The 20,172-nt window shown below is 42.5% G+C and overlaps 1 protein-coding gene across 1 annotated transcript in view; it reads right to left on the bottom strand.

The window, feature by feature from the left end:
* Nucleotides 1–20,172, bottom strand: part of LOC310784414 (netrin receptor UNC5D-like) — a gene marked incomplete at both ends in the record, with an annotated part of 230,136 nt that overhangs the window by 52,476 nt on the left and 157,488 nt on the right. The window contains 4 exons of the mRNA XM_083645417.1: nt 2,738–2,770; nt 3,525–3,689; nt 10,374–10,541; nt 12,585–12,765. Coding sequence (XP_083501543.1) covers nt 2,738–2,770; nt 3,525–3,689; nt 10,374–10,541; nt 12,585–12,765 — 547 coding nt within the window. The remainder of the gene's footprint in view (nt 1–2,737; nt 2,771–3,524; nt 3,690–10,373; nt 10,542–12,584; nt 12,766–20,172) is intronic.

The following is a 20,172-nucleotide window of genomic DNA, read 5'->3' as shown; positions in this document are numbered from 1 at the left end:
CGTTCACATCGTCCCAGGTGGGAATCGAACCCACGACCTTCGAGCTGTGAGGCGATAGTGCTTACCACTACACCACCGTACCTCCTTTTATATCCTCAAACAAAGTGTCTTAAAGTGTGTAATGTTAACATTAGTTAGAGAAAAAGCGAGCTCGCGCAAGTGCCGACACTGACTGCTTCACAGACTGACTGGGCTAATCTGAAAATGCTTGACTGAAAAAGGGCCGTTGCCTACCAACAAGGTCAAGATTAAAAGTCCATACTCTTAACAAAAACAAAAACTTCACTGAAAAGGGACATTGCACAACAGGGATTAGGAGGACTAGACAGTCAGCTGAGTTCAAAGACAAGTTTCCTTTACTGTGTGCTGATGAAATTTAATAGCCTAGGATTCAGTTTTAATTTCAAAGTTAATTTCATTGTTTGTTTTGAGTTGACCTTTAAATTCAGCTCAAGCAACTAACCTTGCTAGCTTTGCATACAGAATACTATTTTATGTTAGGCTATAGTGCAAAATTGTTTTTGGTTCATTATGAAAATGTGATGGGATGAACTGGACACCATATTCTCAGTAGCCTACCCTATTTAATGGGAAACCGCAAATCAGCAACTGTTGTTTACACACAAACATTGACTTTAACGACATCAGAGATTACTTCTGTGTACTTATACTGTATATTATTCAACTCATCATGAGAAGACCTGTCATTCAAGCCTAATATGAAGGCTCTATGACGATTTTGAAAAAACTGCCTTTTAGAGCTCAAAATTGGCAGCCATCTTGTATTTGAAGGTCAAAAATAAGTCAAATCATTATATAAACACCAAATATGTATTCCTTGACCAGAATAAGCTCTGAAACCATGTATTGTGCATCATTGTAGGTCAAATCATTAAAAAGTTCATTTCCACGGCAGACATTTTGGATTTTGGTCTCTCAAATATTTTCCCCGCCTTTTTTAAAAATACACCCCGGCTAAATTTGTTTATTAACCCTCCTAGATGACAAATCCATTGAGAAACGGACCTTCGCTCTCCACGGTCACGGAAGTGCCACAGATGACCCTACTACATGGCGCTAATGGTGTTAGCATTGTCCTTCCACATACTGTTTAACGTTAGCATTTGAGCTAGTCTTGCTTGCCAGACTGTCCCAGCAAAGGGGCGGGGAGAGTCTGGCTGGGAATGCTTTCAGTGTGGACTAGAGAGGAAAAAGGCTCTTTACAGACATCCACTGAACAAGGTAGCAGATAGCGCTGCTGTTGTTATTGTTTCAAAGGCAGCGGCGCAGGCATTTGAGCTCGGCAGATTCAACACGTACAGCAGCAGAGACATACAGATTTGACACGGGGGCGTGGAAAGGAAATCCAAATATGGTCGCAGCCGCAGTCTGAGCGGGTCGGAGCCAATGCAGAGCTTGCAGGGAGCGGAATGGGATTTCCATCTGGCATCGACTGAAATGGTCGGCACCAATGGGAGAGCTAAGTCCACCATGCTGCTTTAACCCAGTCAAATTACATTTGAGCAACGCTATTGTAACAAACTACTGTATACCCAGGATGCACATTGCACATACAGTACTAATGTGATTACTATGACATATTTGGGTGATGTACCCCATCAAATTGCTCGAGCGGAGGCTACATTTTGGCAAGGGAAAAACTGGCATGGCCATTTTCAAATCGGTTCCTTCACCTCAAGATATCTGCATTAGAATGGATTCTATGGGTACCCACCATACCCACGAGTCTCCTCCCCTTTACAGAAAAGTGAGCAATGTGCTTGTTTGAAAAATGTGATGGAATAGGAGGCAGAGTAGAAATGCATTACAAACATGAATATTAGTTGTTGCACTTTCTGTGTAACTTTTGCCCCCTCCCCATTAAGTTCATGAAATGAATGGAAGCATTACAAAATGCATTTGAATATGACAAATATTAATGTTGGTATAATAAACTTTGATTACCAGTATATCTTTCATCCTTTTCGTCAAATTAGTAGCTATAATTGTGAGTGATGTTGTTACAGTAGGCTACTAGTGGAAGTGCACGGTCACAATCTGGCCCTCTGGTAGCGAGGACATTTTTTTGTGGCCCTCTCTATCATCAAAGTTGCCCATCCCTGCCTTAGTATGTGTGTGTGTGTGTAAGTGTGTGTGTGTGTGTGTGTGTGTGTGTGACAGCTTGTGCAGACATCTCAATCTCTCCCGATACGTCGTTTGACCCTCAGTCTCGTCCGACACTTCGTAAGACACCTGTTGACACTTGTCTAACCATAAAACAACCTTAAACCTACTGATCACAGGGCATCTAACCACAGTATCTGAACCAGCTATTCTGGACAAATATAATGAATTACTCAGATATTCAAACACAATATGTAATTATTGTTAATAGTTGTATGAAATGCCTTCTGTATACACTTATTAAGTAGGCTACACTTCCCTCTTCTACACTTTTTTTTTCATGTGCCAACATGCAATTTATCATTTTCTCATCATAAAATACAGTATGTAGAATAATTACTGTTAACTAGGAATATCGTGGTTCGCAATCTCTCCAATATGTGTCCCTACCAATGTCAAAGTCAAACCTACGCCCTTGGAATGAGTCAACCTCCCCTCCCTTGTCAGCTAACTTCAAAACCTAGAATGCAAATGTCATTTCTTGACCGCCAAATAGGGGGAGCTACTCATAGTGACGGGTGGGGGGGAAAGAAATCCACAGAGGAGGACTCACTTTGAGGTTTTACATCGTGTAGCAGCTTTCCATCTGCAAAGACAGAGAGATAGAATGAGACAGAGGAGAGAAAGTGGTGATTAAAGTCCAGGCCTGTGTGAAGTGACTAAGGCTGGAGATATACTTGCTGTTGGTTAAGCGTTCACGTGCGTATCCCACGTCCGTTTGCAGCGTTGGTTGTGCACGTCCTATCTACACGTACGTTCCAAACGGACGCAAGTCAGCCATCATGTTCACCTGAACACGTAGTTAAAAGCAAGCACATCTCTGCCCTAACAAGTCTGGCCTCAGATCCAACACGCTGTGGAGAGAAACACTCTTCTGGTAATAACACCAGGCAGGCGCGGACACTGTTGTCGCATCACCATAAATAAAGGCGACGAGGTGCACACAATGAGTCGCAAATGCTTCTGAGTGGGCTTATCTTCTCCTTCCTCAAGATGGAAAGGCAATGGAAGAATGATTTCCAAAGAACAAAGTCTTAACAACACTATTCCATTCTACCTACATGTATAGCTTACCTATAGAACTTCAGGCATCATAAAAAGGTGTTCTTACTCTGCGTAGATTTAATGTGACATCCAATATGTGAACAGCAAGAGAGATAAGCATCGGCATGGTCATGCATTGGGCACCTGTGTCCATCCAGAGTTTGTCTAAATACCTACTGTTCAAACATGCTTGTGATGACTTGCCGTGTTATCGTGAGCCCCTGAATATGATAGTGATAGAGAAATGATTATGTTGACTGATGACGATGATGCCAAGCGGGGGGAAAAGGCCTTACTCTGAGTACACAGTCCGTCGGTGCAGTTCTCGGTGGCCTCTCCGCTCCCTTCGCACATCTTGCCTCGGTGCATGGGCGCTGGGGAGTTGCACCCCCGACTCCGCTGCCTCTCGCACTGGCTGCTGCACACCGTCCAGTCACTCCACTCGTCCCAGCCGCCATCAACTGTGGACAGACGCATGATGTAACATGTGTGGACAGACACATGATGTAACATGTGTGGACAGACACATGATGTAACATGTGTGGACAGACACATGATGTAACATGTGTGGACAGACACATGATGTAACATGTGTGGACAGACACATGATGTAACATGTGTGGACAGAAAGATCACGTGTGCACAAAAGACAGAGAGAAAGACGGCAGCAAGAATTGGACAGATGCAACCGTGCAGCAGGTAGCCAAGCTCAACAGCAACCCAAAATTATACTTGAAAACAGCTGCACACTTGTACTTTAACTGATCATATAATAAAAATGTCATTGTACTTTGATTAAACTTGTATCTGTTTTACTTGTTTTATTGGTATGGTGGGGGGGGGACGTTACATTTCTGTTGCACAAGAAACTTGCCCATGCGTACAAGAAAGTGTCCCGTGCTCACGAGAAAGTTTCCTGTGCTCACGAGAAAGTTTGCCATGCTTATGAGAACGTTTCCTGTGCTCACGAGAATGTTTCCTGTGCTCACGAGAAAGTTTGCCATGCTTATGAGAAAGTTTCCTGTGCTCACGAGAAAGTTTCCTGTGCTCACGAGAAAGTTTGCCATGCTTATGAGAAAGTTTCCTGTGCTCACGAGAATGTTTCCTGTGCTCACGAGAAAGTTTGCCATGCTCACGAGAATGTTTCCTGTGCTCACGAGAAAGTTTCCTGTGCTCACGAGAAAGTTTCCTGTGCTCACGAGAAAGTTTCCTGTGCTCACGAGAAAGTTTCCTGTGCTCACGAGAAAGTTTGCCATGCTTATGAGAAAGTTTCCTGTGCTCACGAGAAAGGTTCCTGTGCTCACGAGAAAGTTTCCTGTGCTCACGAGAAAGTTTGCCATGCTTATGAGAAAGTTTCCTGTGCTCACAAGAAAGTTTCCTGTGCTCACGAGAAAGTTTCCTGTGCTCACGAGAAAGTTTCCTGTGCTCACAAGAAAGTTTCCTGTCCTCCCTTAGTTTACTGAGCTCACACGAAAGTTTCCTGAACTCACAGGAAAGTTTCCTGAGCTCACAGGAAAGTTTCCCAGTGCTCACGATAAAGTTTCCTGGGCACAGGAGAAAGTTTCCCGTGTTCAGAAGTTTCCTGTGATCACGGAAAAAATCCGCGTTTTCCGTGTGCCCCAGAAAATGTCAGATTTTTTTTTGTCCATGTCCTCTTAGGGGCTCTTTAATTTTTACATTATTTCGTACTCCCCCCCACCCCCACATTTCTTGATTTGTTAAAAATGCACCAAGAGAAAGTCCTTGTGAATAAAATGAATACAACTTTCTGATTATAAAGATACTTTTTTCAGCAAAAATTTGCAGAGGTTTTTAACGTGGATGCAGGCTGTCACATCAACATCTATTCCAGGGTCAAAATGTTTCTTGGCACATACACATTGTGCACATACATAAGCAGCATACATACAGGCGCTGGTGCAGATAGTTTCTCCCCATTAACCCCAGGCCTGTTTATTTAATGAGATTTGATACAGGCCGATGAAAGCAGGGAGACCTGCTACATGCTAATAGTCAGACTTCTCACCATGTCTGATGCAGGCCTATGAAACCAAGAATACCTGCTGCATGCTAATAGCTAATAGCCAGACTTCTCACCATGTCTGATGCAGGTCTATGAAACCAAGAGGACCTGCTGCTACATGCTAATAGCTAATAGCCAGACTTCTCACCATGTCTGATGCAGGCTTATGAAACCAAGAATACCTGCTACATGCTAATAGCTAATAGCCAGACTTCTCACCATGTCTGATACAGGTCTATGAAACCAAGAAGACCTGCTGCTACATGCTAATAGCTAATAGCCAGACTTCTCACCATGTCTGATGCAGGCTTATGAAACCAAGAAGACCTGCTACATGCTAATAGCTAATAGCCAGACTTCTCACCATGTCTGATGCAGGCCTATGAAACCAAGAAGACCTGCTGCATGTTAATAGCTAATAGCTAGACTTCTCACCATGTCTGATGCAGGCCTATGAAACCAAGAAGACCTGCTGCTACATGCTAATAGCTAATAGCCAGACTTCTCACCATGTCTGATGCAGGTCTATGAAACCAAGAAGACCTGCTGCATGTTAATAGCCAGACTTCTCACCATGTCTGATGCAGGCCTATGAAACCAAGAAGACCTGCTGCTACATGCTAATAGCTAATAGCCAGACTTCTCACCATGTCTGATGCAGGTCTATGAAACCAAGAATACCTGCTACATGCTAATAGCTAATAGCCAGACTTCTCACCATGTCTGATGCAGGCTTATGAAACCAAGAAGACCTGCTACATGCTAATAGCTAATAGCCAGACTTCTCACCATGTCTGATGCAGGCCTATGAAACCAAGAAGACCTGCTGCATGTTAATAGCTAATAGCTAGACTTCTCACCATGTCTGATGCAGGCCTATGAAACCAAGAAGACCTGCTGCTACATGCTAATAGCTAATAGCCAGACTTCTCACCATGTCTGATGCAGGCCTATGAAACCAAGAAGACCTGCTGCATGTTAATAGCTAATAGCTAGACTTCTCACCATGTCTGATGCAGGCCTATGAAACCAAGAAGACCTGCTGCTACATGCTAATAGCTAATAGCCATACTTCTCACCATGTCTGATGCAGGCCTTTGAAACCAAGAAGACCTGTTGCATGCTAATAGCTAATAGCCAGACTTCTCACCATGTCTGATGCAGGCCTATGAAACCAAGAAGACCTGCTACATGCTAATAGCTAATAGCCAGACTTCTCACCATGTCTGATGCAGGCTTATGAAACCAAGAAGACCTGCTGCATGTTAATAGCTAATAGCCAGACTTCTCACCATGTCTGATGCAGGCCTATGAAACCAAGAAGACCTGCTGCATGCTAATAGCTAATAGCCAGACTTCTCACCATGTCTGATGCAGGCCTATGAAACCAAGAAGACCTGCTGCATGCTAATAGCTAATAGCCAGACTTCTCACCATGTCTGATGCAGGCCTTTGAAACCAAGAAGACCTGCTGCATGTTAATAGCTAATAGCCAGACTTCTCACCATGTCTGATGCAGGCCTTTGAAACCAAGAAGATCTGCTACATGCTAATAGCTAATAGCCAGACTTCTCACCATGTCTGATGCAGACTTATGAAACCAAGAAGACCTGCTACATGTTAATAGCTAATAGCCAGACTTCTCACCATGTCTGATGCAGGCTTATGAAACCAAGAAGACCTGCTACATGCTAATAGCTAATAGCCAGACTTCTCACCATGTCTGATGCAGGCCTATGAAACCAAGAAGACCTGCTACATGCTAATAGCTAATAGGGCTGTGAATCTTCACTGGCCTCACGATTCAATTCGATTACGATTCATCTGTCAACGATTCGATTCGATTCGATTAAACGATGCATCGCGATGCATCTTAAATCGATGCATCACTTTTTCCGCAATACATGATTTATTTTTTCTCACTTTCTTTTTTCTCACTGTGTGGCTACTTTTAAAATAAAAGTGCGTTTGGAATTGCATTGTATTATGATCCATAATTAAAATAAACAACTGCATGTACTTACATTCTATTTTATTTGATTATAAAAAAAAGAAAAAGAAAATTTTTTTTTTTTTTTTTAAATAATCGATTTTTGATATTTGTTAATCGATGCAGAATCGTGCACGTCCGCATCGCGATGCATCTTATAATCGATTATTTTTGACACCCCTAATAGCTAATAGCCAGACTTCTCACCAAGTGTGCCATCCCATTAAGGAAGATCTCATCATGCTTAGCTTAACAAATATCAGGAGACCATAAGCCCAAAGATTTTTTGGTAGCCATCACGATAATGCCCATAATGCATCTTTCGCGGGCGGTGGAGGAGGTAATTTTCTTTTGTGATGTTCAACAGGCCGAGGCAACACCACATTCATTTGCGGTTTCTTCTCAGATACTTTAAATGCAAATTATGTGCTTGCATGTTGTGGACAGAATGCGGAGTGCTTCTGAGTTTGACCACAGTCGGTGGAGAGCGTATGCATATTGTTTCCCCTGACAGCTCCCCTATGACTTCTTGCTCTGATTCCGAGTTGAATGCAGTCTTCTGCCAACTGGTAACAATACATACAGTCTGACACTGTAACTACTGCAAGACTTGCTTCTGTGACACCTGTGGACACTTTTTAACAGTCTGACACACTGTAACTACTGCAAGACTCGCTTCTGTGACACCTGTGAACACTCTTTTTTTCTGAAAGATTTTTTTTATCCTCTTTTTGTCTTCATCTTTGGTGCTAAGAAGGCACTCAGTGCTGTGGGGTTTTTGCACTGCACTTCCCAGAGTCCATTGAGGAAGGAAATCCCAAAACACTTTGTTTGTTTGTTTGTTCGTAAGAGGAAAAGTGAATGGGGTTTTAGAATGCACTTAAATGCATAAAATAAGGTCTGTGGTTAACCAAACTTTATGGGAACGCAAATTTGGGTTCAGCAGGATAATCTTCACAAACGTGAATAACTTTTATGACTTTTGGAATGAAAATGTAAATGCGTTTTTTTTACGTGTTTGTGCTGAACGCAAAATTCGCGTCCCCATAAACCTTTGTTAACCACAGACCACGCAGCAGTTGAGCTGCAGGCGAGGTCGCGCAGCGGGCGAGCAAAATTGCCTACTAGTCGGAGAAAACAATGTGTTTACACATTCTTTCAAGAGCCAAAGAGTCAAATTCAATGGAAGTGAGACACTTCGTTCTGATTCTACTATGAAACTTCATCATGGTAGAAATCATAGTACAAATCAACTGTTGGTCTGTATTGGTCTGTATATAATTAATAGTAAAAGTTGTTTTACTGTGAAAATCTTCACATTTGTACTGTAATTTATCTTGCTGTTACTTATTTTAGGACAAAAGTGGAGACCACACATGACTTCAAGGTAAATACAATTACATGTATTTAATTAATCTAAATAAAAATGTACAGTCAGTAAGTCAGTAATGTCTGTAGTGTGTGGATGTGTGAAAAAAGTTGAAATCAAAAACCAAACCAACCAACCAAACAGGGCAGAGAGGGGAGAGAGAGTGACTGCTCAAACCCCAGTTAAGTGGGGTGAGCAGTCACACCCACACAGGTGTCCAAGCTCTCACAATTAGCCTTCTCTTCAGAGCCCAGCAACTCAACAGACGATTGGTCTGAAGGGCCAAGGGGCTGTCACAAGAAGACATGATGAAGGCAACTGATCAATAGGGATACATGTATGTCACATGTCCTTCTAGCACTTCCACCTCCACAACACCAGCTTCATGTCTAGTGTTGTTCTCTGCCCTCCTTGTGATGTGGCTGTGGGCTTGCTGCTCACAGCGCTGTCTGTCTCTAACCTTATCTATATCCCCTCCTGGTCTCACTGCACTCAGACCATCATTAAGGCAGGACTGTGGAGCGGCTTGACAGAAGCAGACTGGCTTGTCAGTCAGCGCTTCAGACAGCTCAGTTCATCTCTGCCTACGCTTCTCTCCCGTCTGCGTTTTCCCTCCGCCCGTCGAGACAAGGAGCAGCCCCCGAAAACATTTAAGATTGAATCTGTAAAACTCATACTATGGGGTCATCTTTGCTGACCTTCTGTTTCCCAGCGGGGAAACAGCGCCTTCTCTGATGTGTCTATGGGTGGAAACCCATAATTACACATCCGGAAGAACAGAAGTTACAGGCTCTGGCATGTTTACAAGGGCTGGGTATTGGAAACGATGCAATATTTGGGAACACCGATTACCATATCCGTCAGATAACAACTTTGTGCGGAAAGTATGTCCTGTTTTAGCGTGATTGCTGCGTTATATTGAAGATGTAAGGCCATTTTACCGGAGCCTGCAACGCCATATTGGGGTGCTACTTCGAGACTCAGAATGAAGAATGAAGGCTGAGTCTCGCGTCGAGGCAAACTCATCCCCAGCTTGAATGTTCATCCAAACCATTTAGAGCATCAGTGAACCGTTTTTGTATTTTTGACATTCATTAATTCTTGACTTAAAATAGTTGGAACTGATACAGTAAGTAGATGACCCTTTTGTAGGGTTAAAGGAGAATTCTGTTTTTTTATGACCTGGACCTATTTCCAGCTTTAAATAGGATTTTTAAGTCACCCTGAGAAGTTTGGTTTGATTAGCATCAGCAGAAACGATAATCAGTTTTGACTGCCAGCTAAAAATGATGTGAAATTATTTACGTACAGGACGTAAATAAAGCATTTTGCATGCCCCGTATTCCTCGTTTTTAGCTGGCAATCAAACCTGATTATCGTTTCTGCTGATACTAATCAAACCAAACCTCTCAGGGTGACTTGAAAATCATATTTAAAGCTGGAAATAAGGTTAATCCAGGTTGTAAAATACTGAATTCTCCTTTAAGGCCCAAATATGCTCAACATTAAATACCGTACGCATACGGATGGAGCTTTCTGTCCGTACTGTGGGTTCATTTCGTGTCTTCTGAAAGCTTACGGATACGGATGAAACGGAGCAGTACCACACACACACACACTCATACATTTGACTCTCTACTGCCCACGAAGTATGTGGGCAGTGACGGTTACACTGTTTGAAACGGACGTATGAAAATGGGCCATTAGGGTTAGTTAACGCTTGAACATTATATCCATGCAGCCAGAGTTGAAGTGGGACTAACTTGGGCAAAGAGCATTGCAGCTAATCTTCTGGACAGACATGCCCTCGCAGAAAGCCCCGCCGTTGAGCGGCGCCGGGTTGGTGCAGGTCCGCGATCGCTTCTGGATGCCCCGCCCACACGGCACATTACAAGATGACCACTCCGTCCACAGGGACCAGCCACCATTCACTAGAGAGAGAGAGAGAGAGAGAGAGAGAGAGAGAGAGAGGGGAGAGAGAGAGAGAGAGAGAGAGAGAGAGGGAGAGAGAGAGAGAGAGAGAGAGAGGGGAGAGAGAGAGAGAGAGAGAGAGAAGAGAGAGAGAGAGAGAGAGAGAGAGAGAGGGGAGAGAGAGAGAGGGAGAGAGAGAGAGAGAGAGAGAGAGGGAGAGAGAGAGAGAGAGAGAGAGAAGAGAGAGAGAGAGAGAGAGAGAGAGGGGAGAGAGAGAGAGGGAGAGAGAGAGAGAGAGAGAGAGGGAGAGAGAGAGAGAGAGAGAGAGAGAGAGAGAGGGGAGAGAGAGAGAGAGAGAGAGAGAGAGAGAGAGAGAGAGAGAGAGAGAGAGAGAGAGAGAGAGAGAGAGGGGAGAGAGAGAGAGGGAGAGAGAGAGAGAGAGAGGGGAGAGAGAGAGAGAGAGGAGAGAGAGAGAGGGGAGAGAGAGAGAGAGAGAGAGCAGGAGAAAGTCAGACTGAGCCTAGAGGTGGAGCCAAGCGTACACGTAGATACATCACCAGCATTTACACAACATATATGCAGGAGATGCTGATTCTATAGGAAAGTAATATGTATTGCTGGAGTTGGGGTATCTAATAGAACCGTCTGTATGGCTGTCCTTCACATTATCTCAAGAACCGTTTGTTGGATCAACTTCAAACTCAGGGAGTGCACATAGGGGGGACCTGACGGAGTGCAGTGCTGAATTCCGTGCAATCCAGACACATCCATAGTCATAGCGCACCTATTGGCAACACAAAAAGCGGTTTCTTTCAAGAACCGTTTGTCCGATTGACTTGAAACCCGAGGATTGCGTTGCTGAATTCCGTGCAACCTGGACACGCGCGTAGTCATAAGGCAACCTACTGGCAAGCAACACAAAAAGTGGTTTATTTTGAGAACTGTTCATCCGATTGACTTCAATCTTGGAGGGTGCGCTGCTGGGAACCCGACAGAGTGCAGTGTCGAATTCGGTGCAATTTGGACATGCGCATAGTCATAGCGCCACTTACTGGCAACACACACAAAAAATGATCTTGAGAACCGCTCCCTCCTCCCTAGTTGTGGTGGGTATACAGCTCCCTCCTCCCTAGTTGTGGTGGGTATACAGCTCCCTCCTCCCTAGTTGTGGTGGGTATACAACTCCCTCCTCCCTAGTTGTGGTGGGTATACAGCTCCCTCCTCCCTAGTTGTGGTGGGTATACAGCTCCCTCCTCCCTAGTTGTGGTGGGTATACAACTCCCTCCTCCCTAGTTGTGGTGGATATACAGCTCCCTCCTCCCTAGTTGTGGTGGGTATACATACAGCTCCCTCCTCCCTAGTTGTGGTGGGTATACAGCTCCCTCCTCCCTAGTTGTGGTGGGTATACATACAGCTCCCTCCTCCCTAGTTGTGGTGGGTATACAGCTCCCTCCTCCCTAGTTGTGGTGGGTATACAGCTCCCTCCTCCCTAGTTGCCAGTTCAATGTTCCTCGCTCTTGAATTAAGACGAATGCGTGAAACTGTGTGAAAGCAAAGGAAAGAGCCATTAAATACAATTGCCAATGGCATTTGGAAAGGCGACACTGTGTCCACTCATACTGTGTCCAGTATGAGTTGGAGTCGACCACTTAGCGCTCTGACTGAAGGGATTTCCTCTGTGATCTTTCTGTCTGGCGGGTTTGGAATTTAGCTCAATATTTGGGAATGCTATCAAAGCTTATGAACTCACATTGCTGGCAGGCCTCTGGCAAATACATATTTAATAAGCAACACTCCTGTTAAATGAGATTAAGACACAGTAGCTCATTTTCCTTTCATAACGTACACATTGATTTTAAATGAGAGGCAGTAAATTAACTCTTTGAATAATACATTCATTGACATAAGGGGAAACATTGTTCTTCACAGATACATGGAGATGAGTCTCTTAAACACTTGTGTGGACGAAACAAAATGATCTCTAGTACAATGCGAACATTGTGGCGATACCCTGTGATGTACTGTAATATAGGCAAACAATGCAAGTGGAAGGGGGAGCGTACCGAAGACGTTCACAGTGGCCGTGGCACTGCGCCTCTTGGCCACGATGTTGCTGGCCAGGCAGGTGTAGTTGCCCGAGTCGGACAGGCGCGCCTCGTTGATGATGAGGTTGTGGTCGGCCCGGGTGTCGATGTTGACGTCCGTCAGAGAACTCACTAGCTCTTCGTTTTTCAGCCATTCCACCTGTACGACAGAAAGGACAAAGGCCAGAGATGGTTATCTGTTGGGGGAATTACCGGGAACCCGGGCCACTGCACTCAGACCAGTTGGTGAATTATCTTTGTATCAAGTGTCTATCAATATTTGTTCCTTTTCTCACTCACCTCCGATATATGCCATGGTATTTTACTTATTTGCATCTGATAAAATACAACAATTTAATTTGACAAATGAGACAAAATAGCTGAACTTAAATAAACATTTATTTAACTCTGCACTTATTTATCTCTAATGAAAAATAAATAGTTTTATGGCTCTTAACAGCAGCATTTATACTGTATTATCTCCTTGTTTCTGAGAGAAAACATAAAATCATAAATATTTGTATAAATAAAAATAAATTAGACAAATATAGTGAAGTTGATGTACGTATACATTTCTTTCCGAAGCCTTTGCCTTCCCATCAAGGCAAAGGGCAGGTATACTTTAAAGAATCTAAATATTAAAGATAGTTTTGATAGATTTGATTTCAATAGGGTATGTAGCCTAATGGTTAAGAAAATGCTTGGCCACCAAAAGGTTTGTTGTAATTGTGTGCCATCAATCACTCTGTTAGAAAAGGTGTCACTTGTTTGATGCTGGAGAGCTCATTTTGGAACTGATAGGCCCTTTTACACAGCCTGTGAAAGCTGCGATCATTGCGGTGTCATTACGCCTCGCCTCCTGTTTAAAAGTCACAAGGACGGGATGGCGTTAGGCATGGGTCGGTGTAACATTTTTAAAACCGGTTCGAGATTATTCTTCAAACCGCACCGAACCGGTATACCGAATTTTACCACTAGGTGTCGCACTTTGAGCAGTGCTTCCCAGTTTAGGCGATAAATGACTGTAGTGCGACTCCAGTCCACTTGGTGGCGATAATGCACCTCTAAGCTGGTTTGCCAACTACCAATAACTAAATAAGAAGAAGAAGAAGAAGAAGTGTTGTTTGTTTATTAAATGAACCGTCACAGAGATATATGGTGTCATATTCTTCATACGTGACCACATGTCCGTCGTCAGCGTGAAGTTATGGGCCTGAGTGAGATCAAAATTTGAACCACGTTCAATCTCAGCTCATTCATATTAAAAAATGACAGGATTGAGGGGAAACCAGCTCCAGAAATACGTTAACCAAAGCATATCAATACAGCAGTACAGCAGTGTCTGTCTGTCTGTCTAGCCTGTTGTGCGTTCCCTTAGGAAAAACAACAAAAAACAACTAACGTTATAGTATTCCTGTGCAGTTATAGCCTAACAACCGGATCTGTCAGAGGACCTCTCTATGGCAATGATAGAACTAGAGGTCGACCGATTAATCGGCCGGCCGATTAATTGGGGCCGATTATTGGCATTTTTAATTAATCGGCATCGGCCTGCAAAAATTTTTTTTTTTTTTTTTTTGGCAGGCCAGGCCAGGCCACCGGGCATTTGCCCGACGTGCCCGATTATGCAGTCCGCCACTGAATGTGAGTCTTCTCATGCACCCATGAGCCTACTGTAACGTTACGTTTCCTCAGTCACCACAATCTTCTGCAAACACACTTCTCCCATCAAATGACAGCAAGTCTAAACAGTTACATTATTATTATTATTATTATTGTTAATGTATAGAACAGTGCATGAATGAGTTCTCTGACATACTGCTCTCTCGCTATAGCCTACCAGTCACTACTGAAATCTATACCGCATAACCCAATGTATTTTTCTATTTAATAAAAAGAATAATCAAAAACATGTTACTGTACTGGCTAAGATAACATCTTATATTAGATGTAGGCCTACAGTATAATGTTATATTCGATTTTCAATGTGCATGAATGGATAATGGAAATCTAGGCTACTAGATTTCTTTAAAAAAAAATACCAAAAGAAGAATATTGCACATTTTTTGGGGGCGCTACCCACACGTTTAGCTGTGTGTTTCTCATTCCACGAATGCACAATCCTTACAAGTTGTAGTAAAGGTGACTAACCAGGCTTTCCAACTATATAAAATACAATACCAATTGGTATTATTAAAGGGGAGAAATAATCGAGCAAAATAACGTTTCAAAAACTTTTTTTGAGGAGTTTATTTTAATCGTATTTTATCGAATGAAAAAAATAATAATAATCGGCATTATATATCGGCCATCGTCCGCCCTGCTCTCTAAAGATCGGCATCGGCATCGGCCATTGAAAAAGCAATATCGGTCGACCTCTAGATAGAACGTCATGCCAGAATGTCTCCTCGCGCTGTGTAAAAGCATTTCCTGTGTAAAAAGGCATCGCTGACTCATTTGCAGGCCTTCGTAACGGCAATATTATGGGATCTCTGTGTAAAAGTAGCTATTGTCACATACTGCAGAGTAGCACATGACTGCTGGTCAATTACACACTACAGTATCACATCCAACCATACAGTCACAGTCAGACAGCACCATCACCGATACCAAAGCCATTAGGCAGTCAAGAGAAGCACCATAACCAATTACCAGCAACCGAGGGGAAAACTAATTATGAATTACAAACTTAGTGACGCTTTACTGCTCCTGCCCTCGTAAGGAGCTGCAGAGCTGCATTTGCAAATTGCATTCACAGTGTGGCAGAATGGGCCAGGATGGATTTATAGGAAACATGCAGACACCTTTATAATAAATAACACAAGCTGGATGCAAACAGGATGGATTTATAGGAAACATGCAGACACCTTGAACCTTATAATAAACAACACAATCTGGATGCAAACAGGATGGATTTATAGGAAACATGCAGACACCCTTATAATAAACAACACAATCTAGATGCAAACAGGATGGATTTATAGGAAACACACAGACACCCTTATAATAAACAACACAATCTAGATGCAAACAGGATGGATTTATAGGAAACATGCAGACACCCTTATAATAAACAACACAATCTGGATGCAACAGGATGGATTCATAGGAAACACACCCTTATAATAAACAACACAATCTGGATGCAAACAGGATGGATTTATAGGAAACACACAGACACCCTTATAATAAACAACACAATCTGGATGCAACAGGATGGATTTATAGGAAACATGCAGACACCCTTATAATAAACAACACAATCTGGATGCAACAGGATGGATTCATAGGAAACACACCCTTATAATAAACAACACAATCTGGATGCAAACAGGATGGATTTATAGGAAACACACAGACACCCTTATAATAAACAACACAATCTGGATGCAAACAGGATGGATTTATAGGAAACATGCAGACACCTTGAACCTTATAATAAACAACACAATCTGGATGCAACAGGATGGATTTATAGGAAACACGCAGACACCCTTATAATAAACAACACAATCTGGATGCAAACAGGATGGATTTATAGGAAACACGCAGACACCCTTATAATAAACAACACAATCTAGATGCAAACAGGATGGATTTATAGGAAACACGCAGACACCCTTATAATAAACAACACAATCTGGATGCAAACAGGATGGATTTATAGGAAACACACAGACACCCTTATAATAAACAACACAATCTAGATGCAAACAGGATGGATTTATAGGAAACACGCAGACACCCTTATAATAAACAACACAATCTGGATGCAACAGGATGGATTTATAGGAAACATGCAGACACCCTTATAATAAACAACACAAGCTGGATGCAAACAGGATGGATTTATAGGAAACATGCAGACACCTTGAACCTTATAATAAACAACACAATCTGGATGCAACAGGATGGATTTATAGGAAACACGCAGACACCCTTATAATAAACAACACAATCTGGATGCAACAGGATGGATTTATAGGAAACACACCCTTATAATAAACAACACAATCTGGATGCAAACAGGATGGATTTATAGGAAACACGCAGACACCCTTATAATAAACAACACAATCTAGATGCAAACAGGATGGATTTATAGGAAACACGCAGACACCCTTATAATAAACAACACAATCTGGATGCAAACAGGATGGATTTATAGGAAACACACAGACACCCTTATAATAAACAACACAATCTAGATGCAAACAGGATGGATTTATAGGAAACACGCAGACACCCTTATAATAAACAACACAATCTGGATGCAACAGGATGGATTTATAGGAAACATGCAGACACCCTAATAATAAACAACACAAGCTGGATGCAAACAGGATGGATTTATAGGAAACATGCAGACACCTTGAACCTTATAATAAACAACACAATCTGGATGCAACAGGATGGATTTATAGGAAACACGCAGACACCCTTATAATAAACAACACAATCTGGATGCAAACAGGATGGATTTATAGGAAACACGCAGACACCCTTATAATAAACAACACAAGCTGGATGCAAACAGGATGGATTTATAGGAAACACACAGACACCCTTATAATAAACAACACAATCTGGATGCAAACAGGATGGATTCATAGGAAACATGCAGACACCCTTATAATAAACAACACAATCTGGATGCAAACAGGATGGATTTATAGGAAACACACAGACACCCTTATAATAAACAACACAATCTGGATGCAACAGGATGGATTTATAGGAAACACGCAGACACCCTTATAATAAACAACACAATCTGGATGCAAACAGGATGGATTTATAGGAAACACGCAGACACCCTTATAATAAACAACACAAGCTGGATGCAAACAGGATGGATTTATAGGAAACACACAGACACCCTTATAATAAACAACACAATCTGGATGCAAACAGGATGGATTTATATGGGACATGCAGACACCCTTATAATAAACAACACAATCTGGATGCAAACAGGATGGATTTATAGGAAACATGCAGACACCCTTATAATAAACAACACAATCTGGATGCAAACAGGATGGATTCATAGGAAACACGCAGACACCCTTATAATAAACAACACAATCTAGATGCAACAGGATGGATTTATAGGAAACACACAGACACCCTTATAATAAACAACACAATCTGGATGCAACAGGATGGATTTATAGGAAACACGCAGACACCCTTATAATAAACAACACAATCTGGATGCAAACAGGATGGATTTATAGGAAACACACAGACACCCTTATAATAAACAACACAATCTGGATGCAAACAGGATGGATTCATAGGAAACATGCAGACACCCTTATAATAAACAACACAATCTGGATGCAAACAGGATGGATTCATAGGAAACATGCAGACACCCTTATAATAAACAACACAATCTGGATGCAAACAGGATGGATTCATAGGAAACACGCAGACACCCTTATAATAAACAACACAATCTGGATGCAAACAGGATGGATTCATAGGAAACACGCAGACACCCTTATAATAAACAACACAATCTGGATGCAAACAGGATGGATTCATAGGAAACATGCAGACACCCTTATAATAAACAACACAATCTGGATGCAAACAGGATGGATTTATAGGGAACATGCAGACACCCTTATAATAAACAACACAATCTGGATGCAAACAGGATGGATTTATAGGAAACACGCAGACACCCTTATAATAAACAACACAATCTGGATGCAACAGGATGGATTTATAGGAAACATGCAGACACCCTTATAATAAACAACACAATCTGGATGCAAACAGGATGGATTTATAGGAAACATGCAGACACCTTGAACCTTATAATAAACAACACAAGCTGGATGCAACAGGATGGATTTATAGGAAACATGCAGACACCTTGAACCTTATAATAAACAACACAAGCTGGATGCAAACAGGATGGATTTATAGGAAACACGCAGACACCCTTATAATAAACAACACAATCTGGATGCAAACAGGAAATGCCTGAGGGCGTGCAAACACTGGGTAAATAGAAATGACACGCAGACCCCAGTGATGATGGATTGCAGGTATATATTGACACAAATAAAAATGATAATGAACATCATAACGCAGTAATCATTTTTCACATTCGGTCTGTTTTTCACACCTATTTGAGTCAATTGTACCACTGATGCCGGTGGTGGGAATTCTTCTCCTTCTGAGTAGCATGATAATGGAGACTGAAGGCTCGCCTTGAAGACAACTTGGAAGACAATCTCCAAAGCCTCTCAGATTCTTCTTCCACAATTAAAAGATACTGAGGGTTTCATCGGAGGAAGAGCATTTAGCATTGTTGCTAGATAAGAAGAGAGAGGGAAGAACGAGGGGACATGATTAAACTAATCTGTCACTGAAGGGGAGCCAACTGGTGGCACCAGAGTGCCCCCCCCCCCCCCCACACACACACACACACACACACACACACTCATGTGTTTATTTCAATTCTATCCTGGGAAATCTGTGACTTGAGAGAGGCAATTAACGTGTGGCGCAAGCTGGCCCCCGCACTGTTTGAGGCCCAGCTGTACATTAGCTGTCTGACGGCTGCTAACAGCCCCGTGGTGATGATGAAAAGATTCACCAAGCAGAAGTGAGAAGAGAGAGAGAGAGAGAGAGACAGAGAGAGAGAGAGAGAGAGAGAGAGAGAGAGAGAGAGAGAGAGACAAAAAGAGGGACAGAGGAGGAAGGGGTGAAGGGGGCGCTGCTGGGTGAAGGGACAAATATAAATTAGCCTCTCGAGTGTGTGGCGGAGGATATGAGAAATGAATTGCCTAATTGGCACATTTGTTTCAATTAAGACTGGGTCATGAGTGTCAGCCTTGACGGAGGGGTTTCCAGGGCATCGGGGTTTCCTCCCTGTGATTTCATTACTCGGACCACAGCCGGAGATCACCTCCTCGAGGCCCGCGCGGCTGCCGGGTTCCTCTCATCTGCTTCAGCGTGAGCGCACACAACGTACGCACGCTGCATCCAGATGACATAACGAGATGCTGAGAAGTGTGGCGGTCGAGGGGCAATTAGAGGACAGAGGAGTGATGTAAGGAGAGACACAGCAGCCATCATGAAGACTTATGAGGAACGCGCCCATCAAGATCAAACTCCTCAAACCGACATTACTATTCCACTCCGATCTGTCTTATCTTAACTAAATAAACAGACATTACTATTCCACCCCGATCTGTCTTATCTTAACTACCGTAAATAAACAGACATTACTACTCCACCCCGATCTGTCTTATCTTAACTAAATAAACAGACATTACTACTCCACCCCGATCTGTCTTATCTTAACTAAATAAACAGACATTACTATTCCACCCCGATCTGTCTGATCTTAACTAAATAAACAGACATTACTATTCCACCCCGATCTGTCTTATCTTAACTAAATAAACAGACATTACTACTCCACCCCGATCTGTCTTATCTTAACTAAATAAACAGACATTACTATTCCACCCCGATCTGTCTTATCTTAACTAAATAAACAGACATTAATATTCCACCCCGATCTGTCTTATCTTAACTA

Source organism: Poromitra crassiceps, assembly GCF_964638095.1.
Source record: "Poromitra crassiceps genome assembly, chromosome: 10".
NCBI lineage: Eukaryota > Metazoa > Chordata > Actinopteri > Beryciformes > Melamphaidae > Poromitra > Poromitra crassiceps.
This window is presented reverse-complemented; position numbering and strand designations above follow the sequence as displayed.